The sequence below is a fragment of the Larimichthys crocea genome, chromosome VI (assembly GCF_000972845.2).
Source record: "Larimichthys crocea isolate SSNF chromosome VI, L_crocea_2.0, whole genome shotgun sequence".
Taxonomy (NCBI): domain Eukaryota; kingdom Metazoa; phylum Chordata; class Actinopteri; family Sciaenidae; genus Larimichthys; species Larimichthys crocea.
In genome coordinates this window covers 7,460,016-7,479,335 of record NC_040016.1, presented here as the reverse complement: position 1 = coordinate 7,479,335, position 19,320 = coordinate 7,460,016, and the positions used below count along the sequence as shown (strand labels likewise).

The 19,320-nt window shown below is 40.9% G+C and overlaps 1 protein-coding gene across 7 annotated transcripts in view; it reads right to left on the bottom strand.

Annotated features, from left to right (window-relative positions):
- Positions 1-1,025: 1,025 nt before the first annotated feature.
- Positions 1,026-19,320, bottom strand: part of anks1ab (ankyrin repeat and sterile alpha motif domain containing 1Ab) — a 41,839-nt gene continuing 23,544 nt past the window's right edge. For 2 of the 7 annotated variants that reach the window (XM_027279010.1, XM_027279012.1), the window contains 12 exons: positions 17,302-17,400; positions 16,556-16,702; positions 13,704-13,811; positions 12,719-12,889; positions 10,851-10,988; positions 10,668-10,739; positions 10,405-10,488; positions 10,136-10,273; positions 8,715-8,891; positions 6,435-6,550; positions 4,987-5,533; positions 1,033-3,965 (listed from right to left, as the gene is read on the bottom strand). In XM_027279010.1, the coding sequence (XP_027134811.1) occupies positions 5,287-5,533; positions 6,435-6,550; positions 8,715-8,891; positions 10,136-10,273; positions 10,405-10,488; positions 10,668-10,739; positions 10,851-10,988; positions 12,719-12,889; positions 13,704-13,811; positions 16,556-16,702; positions 17,302-17,400 (1,497 nt within the window). In that variant the 3' untranslated portion in view covers positions 1,033-3,965; positions 4,987-5,286. Of the gene's footprint in view, positions 3,966-4,986; positions 5,534-6,434; positions 6,551-8,714; positions 8,892-10,135; positions 10,274-10,404; positions 10,489-10,667; positions 10,740-10,850; positions 10,989-12,718; positions 12,890-13,703; positions 13,812-16,555; positions 16,703-17,301; positions 17,401-19,320 lie in introns of all 7 variants that reach the window. The other 5 variants (XM_010742297.3, XM_019272641.2, XM_010742300.3 and 2 more) reach the window with 5 other exon arrangements.

Below are 19,320 nucleotides of genomic sequence, written 5' to 3'. Positions count from 1 at the left end.
TATTACTTTCTACATTATAGCTCAACACTGAAGAAATCGGCATTATGAAGTAACACATATGGAATATGTGGTAAATAAAAAGGGATTAACAAAGCAAAATATGTTTTATAGTTTAGATTATTCAAATGTTTTGCTTTGATGACGGCTTCGAACACGCTTGGCATCAATCAGCTTCATGAGGTAGTCACCTGGAATGGTTTAACAGGTGTGCCTTGTTATAATCTGTGGAATTTCCTGCCTTAATTTTTTAAGACCATCAGTTGTGTGTCAGAGGTAGTGTTGGCATACAATAAATAGCCCTATTCAACTACTGTAGTAATCCATATTATGGCAAGAACAGCTCAGCTAAGAAAAGAGAGAAAGAACATTTCAGTGTAATTACAAAAACCACCAAACACTATGATGGAACTCATGAGGACCACCAAAGGAAAGGAAGACCAAGAGTTACCTCTGCTGCAGAGGAAGTTTGTTACAGTTACCAGCTTCAGAAATCACCAATTAACAGCACCTCAGATTGGAGCCCACATAAATGCTTCACAGGGTTCAAGTAGCGGAGTCCAAATCTGAGCATTTTGGTTCCAACTGTGTCTATGAGACAGAGAACATGAACAGATGGTATCTGCATGTGTGGTTCCCACTGTGAAGCATGGAGGAGGAAGTGTGATTGCATGGGGGCGCTTTGCTGGTGACAATATTAGCTATTTATTCAAAATTCATGGCACGTTTAAGCAACATGGCTACCATAGCATTCTGCAGCAACATGGCATCCCATGTGGTTTGTAGTGAAGTGCTATCCCAGACAACTGGCCTCCACAATCACCAGACATAAACCAAATTGAGATGATTTGGGATGAATTGGACCCCAAGGAAGAGGAGGTCCAGCATATATGGAACTGTTTTAAAATACTAATTTAAAAAAAAATTATATGTTTTTTTGTGTTTACCACACAATTCTTCATAGTTTCAATGTCTTCTGAGTTAATCTACATGTAGAAAATAATAAACTAAACCACTGAATGAGAAGGTGTGTTCAATGTATTTTATTTTCAAGTAGCGTTTTCTTAATGTTGTACAGATCAAGCAATGACATATTTGATTTTCCTGCCACCAGTTTAGGTTGGTTCAGGAGAGCCACAACTGGGGAAAAATCATTTTTCATCTAAAAGAGTTTTTGAGGTTTATGCAAATCTGTGTTCAATCTAGGTTTTCAAAGACCACCAGGCACAAAATCAGATACTCAGCTCTGTGACTTGACTGTAATATAACACATGATAGGAACAAACTGGGGCTAATCGTTGGTTGAGATTAGATGTTGTACCACCCACTAATCTCTATAGCAGGGGAAACACTCATAGTAAAATGATAAAATAATCATCAGGTTGCCATATTTGTCACTTTAAATTGTAAACAGCTTGGGGGCGTGGGGTTCTGATAACCATGAAACAAAATCAATGCTGACAACAGACCTGAGAGGGATTCTTTTGTCATTGTATTATTTAATTTCATTAATATAATATTGCTTTGAAATTTGAAACAGTGTCACATTTTCTTTGACAAACCATACTCTGTCCACAAACATGGGCAAAGCATTGTATGCTGGTACAGTTTTTTTTTTCTTTACATTTTGTTACATTTCTGTTAACCCTTAATAATTCCCAGTTACTATCTCCAATAGACCTGAATCAATAAGAAATGCTCATTAATGGTCTATATCATTAATGGTCTACAGTGCTTTAAACATTACAGTACCTACATGACAAGATCATAAAGTCACATGGAGGCCAGGAAATAGACTTGACCTTTCTGACTGGCCTCTCTCAAGACAGGAGTGATACACGAGTCCTGTTCAGCCAGTGATGTAGGATAACAGGTTACCTTTCCTCTGCGTGTTGGGATTCATATCAGGGGCAGTGGAGGAGCAGGGGATATACAGAGTGAGATCTAAATGTCAGAGTAGCGCTGGTTTGGCCCTGCACATTGCATGAGGCTTACCTCTCGTTTTCTCTCTCTCTACATCTTTTCCACTGCTCTGCCCACTAACTCAACACACGCAAAACACACTCACATCGGCTGCTCCCCTTCAACTCACAGCTTGGTATCCGGAAACTTGAACGCTGGGGTGAGCTACACAAGGAAAACACCAATGTTAAAAAAGACCGGTACATGCACAGCCATATCATGCCACCAAAACTTGCTTTAAATAGCTGCTGCTCATTAAAGTGTAATGCTTTTACATTATGCATTCATACTAGAGCAGGTTGTCTTGGTGACACACAAAATGGAAGAACATACGTGACAAAAATGTTGGAGGAATGGCGACAATGGAAACGTGAAGGGATGAAGATGATTCGCTGTACTGGTGTGTAACGAAGAGAGGAAACATAAAAAGCAAATGGAAGAGGAGTGAGAGAAGACGAGACACTGCTACAGTACATACAAAGACTGCTCAGGCCAAGTGCATCAAAGGGTACAAAACACAAAAAACACTGCCAACATGCATCGTCAGTGGAAGCTAACGGTCAGAACAGAGTGGCAATGACACAGCCACGGGTACCGCACACAGACCAGCTACATCTCAACAGTCAGTCTGCAGCCACACTGTCTTCTGGAGAGGAGCTCAAACGCTCACTTCTCCTGCAGCACACAGAAACAAGGACGGTGGACGAGTGATGTAACGGTAACAGTCCAAACTCCCATGAGGACAGACAGAAACAAGGCATACATCACGCACAGTAGGTAGTGCACACAGGGGAGAACCCACAGATATGTGTCGACTCCACAACGAGCATTTTTGAGTCACAGTGCAGGAGGGAAATTCATTTTTTTTTTCCTTTTAAAAAAACAAAACAAATCTGTGTCACGTTCTCAGCATAACAAATCCATTCGTATTAACACGACACCAGAGCAGCACTTAGATTTGGCTCTTTTTAATGTGTGGAATTAAATCGTTTCACCACCAATGTGGCACACTTTGCATGTGCTGTACCTAATTCTAAATTGGCGTGAAAGAGCAGGGATACCTACCCGTGTAATCGCGATAATAAGATGCTATGTTGGGAAATGTGCGCCAAATTGTGCATCAATACACTCGAGTCAAATGAAACCATGTCGAGGATGTTTTCGTTTAGATAACCAAAATTGTGAAAGGTGGAACCAATATGCTTGTGTATTTCTTTAAAAGTTTTTTTTTTTTTTTTTGCCTCTGGTAATGTTGGGGATCCTTCGTGATCCCTCCTTAATCTCTCTTGCCCAAACATTTCAGTCAGCCCCCGTCTATCAAAAAGTATTACAAATGCACTAATTGTCCTATTTGCACCATAAGAAAAGAAAAGAAGGTATTAAAAGGGATAGTGCCATGTTTTAACACAGTGTTTTCTTTTAAATTGACAAGAAGAAGATGCTGTGATTTGCAGCCTCTCATTGCTACCATGAATGCTGAGAGACTGCAGACAGGGCAGTACAAGGCCAGAGCAAAGACTCTCATCTGGATAAAACTGTACCATCATAAGAACGACGTCATCCCAGCCAGTCACAGTCAATTTAACACACTAGGAAATCAGAAGTGTTGTCTTTTTTTAAGTCTTTAAGAAGCAGGAGAAGGAGGCGTGCAGTTGTTGGGTGGTGGCGGTAGTATTCAGGGGAAAGTTGGGGGATTTAGTTGATTAAATATAACCGAAACGAAGTAAGGCTGTTGTCCCCAGTAAAGCGTAGGAAAGTTGTCCTCCTGTGTATGTGTGTTGGTGTATGAGGGTTCAGTTCTTGGTCCGTTTGAGTTCAGACATCAGCGATAGATTTACGACCGATCCATCGTAATATTATGAGTATTGTACAAATGCGTACAAATGGTTTGCTGCATGTTGCTGTTTTGTCTTTCACTGATTAATTGTCCGTCTTGCATCCCATGCTAGCAAAGCAGCCTCCTCATAGTGCCTCACAGTGGTAGATGCCTGGTAAGACAGGACAAGCTAAAGATGGAGAAAGAAAAAAAAAATAACTGTCTTCAGGCAAAACAACCAAACAATCAAATAATTCAGTAAATTAACAATAAAGAAGAAAAAGAAGAAGAAAAAAACTTGTATTCTTATTTGACTTTTTACAGACTGCAGAATCTAAATTTTTGATCTGTGAAATATCAAAAGGGTCTGTTAAAGGAAAGGTTCAACACTTTCCTGCCAAGAGTTGGTCGATACTTATACCACTCGCTAGTCTGTACAGTAAACATGAAACTACTACCGCCAGTCAGCTAACTTGACTTCACACAAAGACTGGAAACAGGTGGAAACAGCCAGCCTAGCTCTGCCCAGAAGTAAAAAAAAAAAAAATCTAAAACCAAAGTGTATGTTTTACACCAGGTTAAGAGTACTTCTTGGTCGGGATCGGTTACCCAGGAACCATCACTGACTCCTGGAAGTTACATCAGGCCAGTGTGGATGTATTGATACAGACAAAAACAAAAAATGAAGTGAAGAATATTTTTCTCTCTCTTTCTTTTCAAGAAGCCTTTAACAGGGAGAATAATAAAGATGCAGCCTCTGGGAGCTCCCCATGAAACTATGATTTGTGTTTTTTACACTTCTGTTTCTGTACATTATAAACAAATAAGATTTAATGTGTTAGCTTCTAGAGGATAGTGTTTTCCCCCCAGTTCCAGTCTTTATGCTAGACTAAATTAGCCGGCTGTAGCTTCATATTTACTGTACAGATTTCAGATTTGTGTCAATGTTTTCATCTAACTCTCGGCAAGAAAGCAAATTAGCACATTTCCCAAGAAGCTGAGCTTTTCCTTTAACAGTTTAACACAATGGCCCCCTTTGGTATTACACACAACTTTGTCGTTTACTCAATATTACAAACTTAACCTTTTCTGGAAATGAAACTAGAGACTACAGAGCAAACTAAAAATGAACATGCATGTTTTGCCTGTGGAGAATCAACTTTTTAAAAAACAAAAATGGCCTGAAAGAGGAAAAGTAATAAAGATGCAACCTCTGGGAGCTATCTGGGATTTGTAGGCAGATGCAAGTTGTCAGGAGGAGGAGGAGGATGAGGAGGAAGAGGCAGTTTGGTTGAGAGAGCAGGGCCACTGTAAAATGACATCAGTCCAAGATCATCCGTTCCAGGGCTCCGCCATTGGATGCAGCAGCAACAGGTGAGGCAGGCTGCCGGGGGGGTGTGTCGGGGAGAGCCGCAGGAGTGTTTGTCATGATAGGTAAAGAGGTTGATGTGGGTCGCTGGGCAGGGCAAAGGAGGGTGCAGGAGTAGGCAGCCCTGAGGGATGCTATACCATCACAGTGAGAAGGCACGGGGCTCGCATGTATAAATGTGTGTGTGTAAGAGATAAATAAAGAACCAGATGCAGGGGGGAGAGGAAAGTACGGGGGAGTGTAGAGGGGGCGGCTGTGGGGATCCGGCCTCAGAATATGGTGGTCTCGTACTTGGTGCTGACAGGGCGCCTGTTGGTTTCCCGCTGGTCCAAGAGCCAGGTGGTGCTGCCCAGGGACTGCATGTCTGCGTCCATCTCCAGGGGATCAATCTGCCGGGGGGGAAGGAGGGAGGAGGGACGAGAGGAGTGGCGTGAGACGGGGCGGCAGTGGAGGCCATTGCGCCACACTGACAAGTCCTCTGCTCACACACGTGCATGTGGATTAGAGGTACAGTCCAGTGATCATATCATAATCACAGACACTCAGGGCTCAATCCACAACATGGATGATGTCTGACAGAAAATAGACTCTGTAAGCCGCAGCAGTGAACCAAAGCTATGACCCTCTGTGAGTTAAAGACATATACTGATTAGAAGTTCAAAAGCAACATGTGCTCTACGCCACCAAACATGAGTGCTACTGTCATATTATAAGCAGTCAAAACACATATGCTGGTTGATATTTTACTTAAGTAGGGCTTTGAAAATGGCTAAAAAATGTCAAGTTAGGCATCTGAAATTTAAAAGTCCCCTGCGTGTGAATGACATCTTCAGTGTCTTAAAAAGATAGATTATTAAAAAAAAAAAAATGAGAAGGGGAGCTTAAAACCATCCAACAGAGACAACTTCAACCATCTTGTTTACAACCCCTCACAGGCCCAATTAAACCAATACTCCTCATAGAAGCTTACACAGAGAAGTTAAATCACATCAGGAAACTCTCTCTCTCCTCTCCTCTCTTCTTCTGAATGTGTTTTAACCACAGAGCTTTGACTAACTTCATCACAAATCCTTAAATGTTAGATGAAGATGAGGGATGGGAAAGCAAAGGGATGAGAAGAACGTTCATGGTTGAATCATTAAGAACCACAAAACAAGGAGGCAAAGTGCGCCGCGGCACCGCCGCCCACCCCCTTGCAACGACAACCAAAAACAAAGAGGGGAGAGGGATTGGTGTGTAAGCTGATGTGTGGTGATTACAGGTTGAATAGAGGAAAGGAAAGAGAAGGACCTGGACTCCAGGGCTAACAGAGTGCAACGGGAGGAAGGAAGGACGGTGGGTAGTACACGTGTGACAGTGACAGCAGCGGCATTCGAGCAGAGGGGCACCCTGGGAAGCAGGAGGACCAAGAAGACAAGAACAAAGACATGTTAAAAAAAACGAGAGAATAAGAGGGACAGAGCAAAGAAATCCAGGAACACTTCATCACCTGTAGGCAAATTATTTGCAAAAAGCTTCCCCCTGAACAGGGATTGTCCAATCATAGTTAAGCAACCGTAGCGGGTCTGTCAAGCTTTGGATTTCTACACAGGTCGAAGTGGTGTGCACGGGGCTGTAGTTAGGGTTGGGTCGGTTTCTGGTTTTACCGGTCCGGTAACACTTTAAGTGGCCAGTCGCTACAATACGCTCAGCTCAGTGGTAATGCAGAGTTAGTGGTGTCTTCCCGATAAGTTGTTAAACAGTCGTGACATTCATCACATCTGTGTGCTATGTTTGAGAGACGGAGCAGAAGTACAAAGCCGTGTGTGACACCATGTGGTGAAATTCACTTTTAACGTTTTGGTCCGGTCTTTGGCATAATATCAAGCTGGTTTTCATCGACCCAAGCCTAGCTGTAGTAAGGATGGGGACTTGGGAGGGGTAGTGTCTTTTTTAGTCTTTCAAAAACCAAAAACAGAAGAGCAAACAAGTAGTAAATAACGTAATGTAAGTAACACATAATAAACAATAAATCTAGTAATCCCAGGTTACATTTCGAAAAGTAGCTCACAACTTCCAAATCCACTGGAATACTTTTCAGCGGTGTGAAAGCTGGTCTTGAATGCTACAGAGCCCTTACGCTCCAGCAACCACTGCCAAAGTTACCCGAGATTTACAAGATTTACGTTTGCCAAACACTTTGGTAAAGCCCCACCATAACAGCTTTTTGTCTTATTGTACTGTTTGACAAGTATGTGAGCTAAACAGCCAAACGAGGGTTGTATAAGTGACAGTTTGATCTTATATTATTCCTTATCATAATTATAATGCGAGGACTAACGAGCGTAACACTGCAATACAAGAAGAATGGTTTATCTCCGCTTCTTCTGCATGGACCGTCAACTAGTGACTTTCATCTCAGCATGCATCCACGAGGTGCATATCCGAGACGCGTTTTTGTTTTAAAAGAAGTCTGTCGGACATGTTAAAAAGTCGACCAGAGCCAGCATCATTTCCTCAGCTGGCTACAGCTGATAAAATCTGTCTTTTCAGCTGGAAAAAAATCGACTGTCCACGGTGAGAAATGAGAAGCCTGCTTTTATTTACTTCTGTCTGAAATGCAAGGATGCATTGTTTCAAGTATAAAGAAGAAATAAAAGAATCCTAAGTGGTAAATCTGTCACTGTTGGCTTGGCAGGTGTACCGACAGTAACTAAAGGTGGGTGGGGCTATTCTCTCTCTCTCTGTTGGGAAAGTTTCAAAAATAGTTTACCTGTCACAGTTTCTTTTTGAACCAACTCAATATAGTTACATTCACATAGCAGTATAAAAAAACCATTAAAACAAATTGCAGTAGATAGGAGTAACCCCCCTCGCCTCCCCTTCTCATTTAAAACTTAAACAACCAGCCAGACTCATTATGCAGCTCTGTGATTACTCCATATATTATCCTTACAGGCAGGTAGTAAAACAAAGTGATTTGTGTCTCTGCATAAGCATGTGGTCTAGAAGCGTGTGTGTGCTCCCGGCTGTGCGGCTCTCTCAGGTGACAGTGATCACTGAGTGCTCATTATATGCAGCCTGAGAGGTCAATGCATCAAAGCGTAGCTCAGGCTATACGTGGACATTTCAGCAACACACTCAATCAATACGGAGGAAGCAAAGGATGGGTCCAAACCAGCAGGGCTGAGCCCTTCAGAAAAATCCCAGAGGAAATCATAAACCCGCCTGTAAGCAACAAATAAAACCATTCATTCATCATGTTTTGCATATGCGTAAAAAAAAAAAAAATCTCCCCTGATCTGAATGACTCAGAGTTGTTGAGGGGGAGGGTGGTCGAGATGAAAATATTAGCAAAGTAATGACTCATCACTTTCTACCACACACGCAGTAAATCTGCCTTTGTAGGCGGCTCATTGGGGATTCAGTGGCAGGTAAAAAGTCGGTCACGAGGTCTGTGTAGTTTTTCTGAATTATGATTGCACAACAGTGTGTTTCTGCAAAGTAGAGCAAATCCAACACTCACACTCACAGATACACGTGTTCAAGACAGGGTTTTTTTTTTTTGGACAGTTAGAGGGTGGTACTCACTGCTGATCTCCGCGTGCTGCTCCACGACTGAGATACAGGACGGCTGGCTTTAGTCTCTATGACCTCTGAGGCCAGTGATGTAGGTGGGACATATTGTCTCGCCCTCGACTGGATTGCCATCTGATAAGCCACCTCAAACGCCTGTCCCAGTGTTAGGATGATCTCGTAGGTCTGCGTCTGTGTAAATGAAACAAACAGTAGACACTTAAGGTCTTTGGTAATAAAAAACAACTTATTCACAGTGGTTGTCTTTTGGTTTTACATGAAGTTTTGTAACTAGGTTCAGGAACAAAGACCATGCCTTTCCATTCACTCTATGTCTCCATCAAACACAGGAACCATGGTGGCTCTAATCCAAAGAGCAACAAAGAGACAATTTCCCCACTAAATGTCTCAACCCTCCCAGTTCCCTTCTGTCTTTCCGCTGTCAGTCGACACCGGTCGATCTCCAAAGTCCTTCATCCCTCGACTCACGTGCCTTACCCTCCATCCAACTACCCTTCATCCTTCTACCATCATCCCTTCATCACTTTATCCCTCCGACAGTACATCATCTCGGTTCACCTTTATCCACCTATATGCAATAAACCTGTCTAGATTTTAATCCATATTGGTGTGGTCTTTTTAGTAAAAATAGATTTAAACCTGAATTGATAGAGTACATGGGACCTCTGCTTGCTTGCATGACAACCCATTTCATTTCCTGACCTTTAGTGAAAGCCCAACACTTTCACAAAATCTACTTTAAGTATAATTTTGGATAACTTCTGACTCTTTCAATGTTTACAGAGAATCATTGGCTTTTGAAATGCTTGTTTTCAACAGTTTGGTGTGCAAAACACACAAAAGCCCCACTCTTCATGTTGTTAAGATAATTACGTTGTATAATTATCTGCTGGCTCTTGTTTGAATACCATGCAGATCCTCAGAGAGCAGCAGTTTTTACACGACATTCTGCACATGGAGCACTTGTGATAAATACGAATAAGTGAGGTTTGGCACTGTGAAAATTTGATCATTACAGTTCAGTTAAAATGACTTTCATGCAGTTAACTGACACACCACAGTGCTCTATCTGCCAAAGATAAAAGACCGTCTCCGACCTTTGCAGAAACGGAGATACAAATTGCGACATAATCTGTTCCTGTACATGGAAATGCCATGCATAGCAGGGGTGGAGCTTCAATCAAGGCACTGGATGAGCCAATCAAGGAAATGATGTCCACAAGATGATGCATGCAGTTTTAGCCACAGGAAACCAGAGATCCCACAAAAGGACACTTTGTTTTTTCTAAATTATTCATGGTGAATTGACAAAAAGTTCAAGTGTCAAGAAAGATTTAGCAGTTTCCTTGTATAGACAGTCATATTTCAATTAAATCAAGAAAAAGACTGAACACAAGACGAGTTTTATTACTCACCACTTCCACAGTGCTGAAGACATGACAGAAGTGGTGGCCACTCTTCAGATCCTTGGTAATATAAGCAAAAGTGCAGAGGTCATCTGGGTCCTGAGCGGCGCACGAGATGTTCCTGATCTCATGCTCCGCAACTATAGTCTAATGCAGAAAGGAAGGAAGTGAGCGCTCACTGGAAATCAACCACTAATGGAGGCTGAATGGAGTCGACTGCAATGTTTGCATGGACAGATCGATACACATAGAGACAAACAAATATACTTTCCCTTCACCTTTGTGGCTGCATCAATGAACTTGACCCCCCTATAGGTAATGGACAGTATGACAACCGGACCCTTTCGTGAATCCTTTGATTTCTACAATGGACACAATAAGAAGAGTGAGAGGCAAGTACAAGCTAACACATGCACATGAAATTACAGAAATATTATTGCACTAAGATGTTCTCAGTTGTACTTTTCTTCTGCAACTCTGTTATTTTCATGTCTGAAAGCACTGCAAATTTAAAAAACTGTTCCATTTCAGTAATACTTACCCTAATTTTAGCACAGGCATCTTGTGTGGACTCAATCCCTCGTAGATCCCTGATTATCATTGATCCTAGGTACTAGGAGAAAGAATCAGAACACACCAGGGTTGGATTAATTCAGAATACATGTCAGTTCATTACAACAGTGCATGCTTTCTAAGATGCCGAAGACCGTAAAAAGGGACTTACAGTTGCCTCGTACCCGCAGGAATCCAGGATGAGTTTCTCAGGCTGGTGATGCCAGGCGGACACCGTGGCATAGGTAGCAGAGTGGCTCGGCGGCCGGAGGTTTAAACGAGAGTCTTTGTGTCGTTCACTCTGTCTGTCCTGAACGGTGAACGCAACCAAAAGAGGAAACACAACTAACATTTGTGACATGATTCAAAGTAAATACTTGCCGTCACATCGACTCCAAGTACACTTTTTTGTCTCAGTCAAGGTGGTGAGGTAAAAGATATCTGACTACTGAAGGCAACAGAATACCTTAATATAAGTTGCTTTATCTGCTGACATGCTCATAAATATTCATATTCTTCAGCCCTTAGATCAATGTGGGATCTGCTCAGCTCTCATAAATCTCTCGTCAGAGTAAAATATACTAATGACAAACTCCACTAAGCGTCTAGGAAAATGATACGTATTGATTTCACATATCATCGATTCTGAGTGGTGTGGTTGTGCAGCATTTCCTTTATGTATGGACGCTCCTCTGTGTTTCGTCTTTGGCCCTCAGTGAGTCAGAAATCCGGGATGACATCTTGACTGTGTTTGCTTTGTGGTTTGACCTTTAGCAAATGATAAAATCTGATCACTGGGTTATTCTTCGTTCATCTTCTTAAAGTGGAACCCAGGAAATTCAGGGAAGCGCATAAGAACTGAATCTATGTCAGTGGATGAAGAGGCTGTATTGGATTTAATTAAGGTTTACTCTGGAGACAAATGATCTTACTGTCAGACCAAAGTGCTTCTAGTAAAACTTAGATTACTGAAAAACTTCGGCGTGCTACAGTGGTTCAGGCATAAGTTTGAAAAATAGAGGGTATGGCAGCTGATAATTCAGTTTTGCAATTCATTATTCACTGAAACTTTCATCCAAATTAATGATTCTATGTAAATGTTAATTTAAAACTAACAACAGTTCACCAAATGAGGAATTTAACTTTTTGTTTGACGTGTTTGAAGAGTTTTGTTTGATATAATGCAAAAGCTTAGGACAGTTTAACTTTGTTTTTTATACATTTTGCATATTGTGATATGCATCAATTTTGATCAGTCTTATGACTTCATCCTTAATGGAGGGTTAGCTAAGCTAAGTTAATATAATAGATCACTGCTCCACTGCAAGCAGGACTATCACACACACCTTCCACTCACCTGCGCACCCCTGTTTTCCATTGGCTCAGCCACCGTTTAAGCCCCAGATCTCTGCACACTCTCTGCCAGATTGTTAGGTTGTGTTTCCATGTGCTTCTTGTTTTGTCTTTAGTCTCTGTACCTCATTTTGTTTACCTGCGATCCTGTTTTCTGCAAACCTGTAGCAGAATTTGCTTCTCCCTGTCTGACCTGCCTGTTGAACCTTCTGCCTTAATATTGGATTTTTGGATTTGTTTGCATGTGCTACTCTCCGCCTGCCTGTACCTGAACTGAGAATTTAGGTAGATCAAGAACTGTACCCTACCATCTATCTCTTGCATATAGTTCTACCCCCCAATCTGTTACAATTCAACCGGCAACTGAGTATATTACAGTATATTTTCTGAAAAATCAATTGAGAAATTGTGGATAAAGGGATAAAACATCAGCTAGGAATGCATCTTTTTGGCTAATCTAGCAAATTAAATACCTTGAAATCATGGTGATGCAAAAATAAATTAGTCCTGCTCACTGATTTCCAACATTGTCCACAAAAGTCTAATCCATCCAGAGATATCAAAGAGATAGCAAGACCCTGTGACACATCTAACTTTGTACAGCATCCCTCTACATTTTTCAGCTAGTCCTTCATTAAGAGTAAATTTGGTGGTTTCCTAGAAAATGATAAAAGTGAAAGAACTCACTACAGAGCGTGGTCTCTCACTATACGAACGCAGAGAAACACTACAGTCTTGTTCAACTCCTCTCCGCCTCCGGTCCGACTCAGTCAAGGGCAGGAGCATGTCCATGGAGCGACTGGTGTAGGGGTCCATCTGACTGAGGGGAGATGTAGTCTGGGACAGGAGGTCATGGAACTGCCACACACAAAGAAACAAACAAACACAATCACACAAAAGAGTACAAACACATCACAAACACACAGCACAGATTATTGATTCGATAACGCCGTCTACACGGGCTGGTTTCCCTGATCTACATCCAAGCTTAATCCTCAACAAAGAGGCATCTTCCACAGAGATTCTCAATTCTTTTTAGCCCGGTTTAATCTGCCTGGGAAATCAGCCCTGAGTATTTAACTGTTGTGAACATAATGATATTGAAGGATCTCATTCCAAAATTAGATATCTGCTGCAGACAAAAACGCACATGATCCATTTTCTCACGAAAATGATGTTGGCATAGAAATAAATCCTGCCGTGCAACGCTGGTTAACTTCCTTCTTAAGCTCTGTTTTAATTGTTGCTCAATAAGAAAAATAGAGTGTAATCGTCTATCTCTATTTCAATATTGAACAGCTCCAAACAAATGTGTTTTGAATAAAAAAATATGTATCTTTTACAGACATCATAACATGGGTTATATTAAAGGAATATGCAAAACTACTATACTAATTTGGGCATATTTGAACACACCCAATCCATTAGCCAAATTAACATTGACAGCACGTTTCTGCATCTCGATGGTTAAATAGTGGCACTAACTATGCTGCTGTTTGATTCGCACTCATGGCGCCATAAGGTGCTTTAGATAAAAACAGCATTCTCAGGCTGTGCTGTCTTCTTTCTTCTATTCTAGGCAGTGGAGACATCAAGCCAGTTCCATCTAATGAAGAGCTAGTAATGAAGATGATACTGTAACTGCGAACTGTTTCTACATCAACATTCTTACCATGATTGGGGACAGACGACGGGACTTAGTCGGAGCCTCTTCATAGGGTCTCTCTGCTAGAGAGGCAATGATCCTCTTCCTGTGGCCCAGGGCACCAATCTTAATAACCTAGAGAGTCAAGCGTCAGGGCCACAATATAAAGCAGACTTTCGAGTGCACTGTCACATCAATATCTCAAACTGAAGAATTTATCTCGACTAAGCTAATAGAGATATCCCAAATACACTGACACAGAGTTAGTGGCATGCACCCATCACTGGCAGGCATCCACGGGCAAACAGAAATGACTCTCGTCAATAATTCAGCCTCAATCTGTTTTGCCGTAAGCTTAAAGTACAGCACTGTCTCCTTCCCGGGACACTCTATAATTCACAATCCATTTTTGACATTGTGCTTAAATAAGAAGAATTTGGCGATTTATGTGTCGATGGCAGGTAACATGCAAATAACAGAGGGATTTTTCAAATAACTGCCTCAGACACGTTTATCCACAGTATCCATGTCTACAAATGTAGTACATATCAGCTTGTGCGGCTAAAACCCTCAGAGGAGAAACCATAGGTTAATTTTATGTAGTCAAAACTCATTATCTTAATACTGCATATTTGCATAATTGGCTATTAACATTCATGCTCATCCAGTAAAGGTGGATGTTGAGTGATTAATGTTACATTTGCAATTATGTTGCTGGTACAAAATATTCCATAACAGGCTCATACAGTTCTTTGTCTGAAGGCTTCAATTATTTATCTAGTGAGAGGAAGTGGCGAGTGTTCCTCTGAATTTCTGGTTTTCCTTATTCTCATGCACAAAATCCCAGTGAGACCAGTATGCATGAGGTGTGCGAAAGAAGAGAAGATTTAAATAGTAATAAAGAGCCTTGGGATTATATAGGAATGTAAACCAGCTCGTACATCAAACTGATGGTTGAAACCATTTGCCGTAAGATGCTGAGGAGGATGTAGGAAATGTAATGGGTGAAGAGTTCTGCCAAAATGCTCAGAGGCAGTTCAGCTACTCTACACACTGAAAGTAATGTGCCCCGCTCTCACACCCATCTTTCTGTGCTGCATCGCAGTCTGCTGGACACCATCCCTCATACACACTGCATATACAGTATGTTTGGCTGCTGCTTTCCCGCTGCTGCTGCAGCTGTTGCTGTTTTCTGCCATTTTGCCACCGCTGTCTTTGTGTTTATCACAACTAACCACGCATAGAAATGCAGCCATGTGTGGGGAGGAAAAATATGATGGCTGTAAACAAACTTATCCACAGCTCGTGCTCGTGCCTTCTGTGATTGCTTATCAGCTATATCAGATCATCTGTTTGGATTGTCTGGTTGCGTGTCATGTAATGTCTACACGATTGGTTATTACTGATGCATAAAAACTTGAAATTGAATCTTGTAATAGCATCTGATGAGAAAAGAAGCTCAAGCGTGAAGTGAAGCCAATGCAGGAGTACCAAAAACTAAAGTCCACTTGAGGCTGGCTACAGAACAAGTCAATCTCCATAAGCCATATTAAAATGTCCAACTTCACAGCAGAAATAAACATGTTTACAGCCTGGTACAAAAAACAGTGTTGGTCTCTTTAGCTAATTACCTCATTCACGACAACCTTACTGAGTCTGAATATATATATATATATATATATCTCACCCATTTAAATTATATTAACGTTATGAATAATTAACAGCGTAGCCTTGATTGACAGGTGGGTCCTGTTATAAGTGGTTCTGAGCACTTGGTGTCATTCACCCCGCCACAGATCCACCGACAATCCACATCTTTGCCGATTTTAAGATTACCCAGGAGGCAGAAGAGGCAAGACATGACGTTGACCAAAGCCACCACATTTTGAGCTGCAAAACAGCTCTCCAGAAACCTGTGGGCAACGTCATGGAAATGACATCCATTCTTTATACTGTCAATAGAGAAGCTGTAGCATTACTAACATGATGCTAGATCATGGTGCTTTGGCAAATACAGTTGGAATTACTCAGTCAATCTGTGTTCAGTGTGAGGTTAAGTATTAACTATTGTTCAAGTTAAGTCAATACAGCATATCAAAGGGCTATGGTTTCCTGTAATTTAGTGGTTCTCAATAATTTTGGCTTATGACTCCTACAAAGCAAACAGTGGCTACTTGTGACTCCTCATCGCTGGCTGTGAAAGCAACTAAAAAAGTGATTTTTCCTTCTCAGAAGGGTTCATATGAATCATTTTTAGAAGCCAGGTGAAGTGAAAGTATTCTACAATAAATTAAAGATTAGAGGAAAGTCAGGAAAAAGTAATTTCGGAGCAGAGGATATGATTTTTCTTTCTTACCCCATTAGTCATCTTGCAAACGCTTTTAGATTTATTTCAGATAGAAGACACCTACACAAATCAGCTCCTGCACATATGTTCAACCAAATGGCTACATATGCTTCTCTATAACCTCCACAGATTTTATCCTAAAATAAATTAGTCCACCTTTGTAATTATCATCAAGTGTTACACTGTTCCCATAAAGTTAAACCAAACTAGACACTTCCCTGTCATCAGTCACTATATTGCTCTTTAATTTGCATTTTATCTGTTAGTTATCTACTAATTACTGTGGTGTTGCTGTTGTGGTTTTATGCAAATGCTCCCATCATAAAACACTTCTCTTTAATTACAGCATTGAATTTTTAAGTGCTTCTTAACCTCCAAAACAATCAATAAATAAATCTTGTGATCAAGAAGATTATTATGTGAGAACTGGTCCAAAATGTCCTGACATGAGCCCATCAACAGTCACTGCTCACCTATCACCTGAATGAGGGCAAAACAGTGCTGGATAAAATGTTAAGAGATGGTTTCTTACATTGACAATCTCCAGCTCCCACAGGTTCTTAACACACTCCAGTGTGCGGTAGCCACTTGAAAGAAAGTTGGGCAGATATTCATGCAGGCCAAGGCCATCCAGCCAGGAGGCAAGAGATGTGCTGCCATCACAGCCCAGTGCTTTTACCTACAGTGAAGGAAAAGACACGTGTAAGGGAACAAGTACTGCAGCTTTTTGTTCAGAGAAAATGTCTTAAAATATGAATGTGCAGCTAATATTCTTGTTTTCTACCTCACTAAAGCTAGACACATGCTGTTTTTGACTTTTCATCTCATTTGTTCAGTACCTTGATTTATGACCAAATACCTGCAAAACTAATGCCAGATGTTAACATGGCTACATTCATAGCCTTGGACACATTTTGTCTGAATAAATGGTTTACTTACTTTGCCAGACTTTTTTTTCCAGCCTTTACATAATGCAGTATAATGTAGATCAATCCTCAATATCCCATTCTCCAGTACAAAGATACAGTTTCCTTTAAAACTATAATGCATTTCAGGTTAGTACTTAAATACAGTTAGTGATAGAATGCAATGTGTAGTTATGTCACTGTTTTTACCTTGATATACTTTTGACATGTTTTTCCATTTATCAGATTCTACTTTGGCTCTGATGAACCACTGTTCCGGTAAACAGCATGGCTATTCTATCTATTTCTATTCCGAGACGTTGTCCATCACTGTCTTTCCTGAGTGCCGAGGTTAACCCATGATATTAAGTACCTTGGGCAAGCTGCGTGCCGCATGGAGGATTTTCTTTCTGTGTCCTGGGTCAGTGATCCCAATGTCTCTGAGATCCTGGTCCTCCATCACGTTACTTCCCTACATGTGCAGAAAAGTAAGAGACACACACGAATAAACACATTCACACACAGCCATACTCATACACACATGCATGCAAACATATAACCACATACACACAAGCATGTACAGATGCACAGACAATACACAACATGGATATACAACAGTACAATGCATGAAAGTAAATCACTAATCCATTATATTATATTAGTCCATCCATCCACATGAAAGACACTTCCAACATATGACAAACAGCTTTATAAGAACATAAGTCAATAAAAGTATTATGATTGAGTGTGCCTGAAAGAGCACACTATATACTATTCACCGCGCTTATTATTATTCTTACGCCCTTTTTTGGCACGCTACTCCACCACACGAGCGCGCGCACACACACACACACACACAGACAAGACACAAGTCTTTCAAAATAAGAGCCCATTAAAAAGGCAATGATGACACAGCTTGTTGTATTAATACTGAATACTGAATCTGAGCAGTGTCAATAATAATGTATGGGGGCGACGGGGCCAGATTCAGGCACACTCAAAATTTATTTTGAAATTTTTCTAGTTTGTTTTACTCTGTATATACCAGAGAAAAACTAGCTGTGCAAACACATACTTGCTGATGACATACACACATGCACGCACACGCAGAATATGCACATCACTGACACAAGCAGTAACAGCAGAGTGGGAGGACAATGAAGTCAAATAAATTGTGCATGCCAAGAGTAATCAATCTGATCTAGTGCGACTCAGAGGGAACAAAGCCTTTATAACTACAGCAGCATCGAGATCACTGTGCTGTTGTGTTTCATTGAGAGGAAACTAAAATATTTCACACCAGTTTGTAACAATTACTTCATTTAGGACATAGAAACAATGGTTTTCCACCTCCTGAAATCTTGACTGACAAGCAGATTCTTGTCTGTTTCATGTAGCTGTTCATATTTGCACCTCCAGCTGCTCTGTCATCTTATTCCGGTTTATAGGCAGGAATAAAGATACAAGGAGAACCTTGAAAATGTGGAGCTAAGCGTTTTTCCCTGTGGACTGCTGCAGATTGATTCTTCCTGGCCAAGAATGTTAAAATGTTCTGTAGTCTTTAGTCAATCTGCTCTTACTGGATTGGTTTCAGTGCACAATGCAGCAGCATTCACAGGACTGTATCAGGGTTGCAGTTCAGAGATTACTCACTGATTACTAGAAAAAAAGGTCAAAATGAAGCCGGGTCTGATCTAAGGGAGACTCAAAATAGATCCTCCACTTTTTATTAACACAGTTTGAAGTTTGATGATGCCTCAGGAGACTCTGCAAACTTATTATTTCATGCTGCATTTGAAACATGTGACGGGAATGTATCGTTCAGTTCTTACATAGCTTATGAGCTATGGTAGCTTGATTTAATCTGATACGACTTGCAGATGTAGCCATGGTAGAAGTCCTTCATCTCCCTAAATGCACTCAGTTAATGCAACAGTGAATTAGAATTGCTCTATTGCTATGTGCCACAGAGGAATTGTTTGGAAAGATCAAATTTTGTTGGGTTTTTTTTTTTTTTTTTTTTTTTTTTCAAAGCCCCAGCAGGCATGACAATAATCTGGCAAAGAAAGAAGACTTCATTTGTGTTACAATATGTATGCTCAGTTCTACATTATAACATTTGAGAAAGAGGAGGGCTGTAGAGTCTGATGCAATATTAATGTAAATGCATGATGGGTAACTTCTAAGATGTTTTGCACTGGGGGATTTGCCTCACTGCCACAATAGTTTGGACCATAATGCCTGAATTTTATTTGACTGACAATGAATCCCACAAACCAATTCTGACGTTCAAGTTCAGTCAGATTGATCACATCTGAAACAAGTCTGGCAGAATGGAAAAGGGCACAATATTAAACATTCACAATGTCTGCCCGACTACTCTGACCTTTCC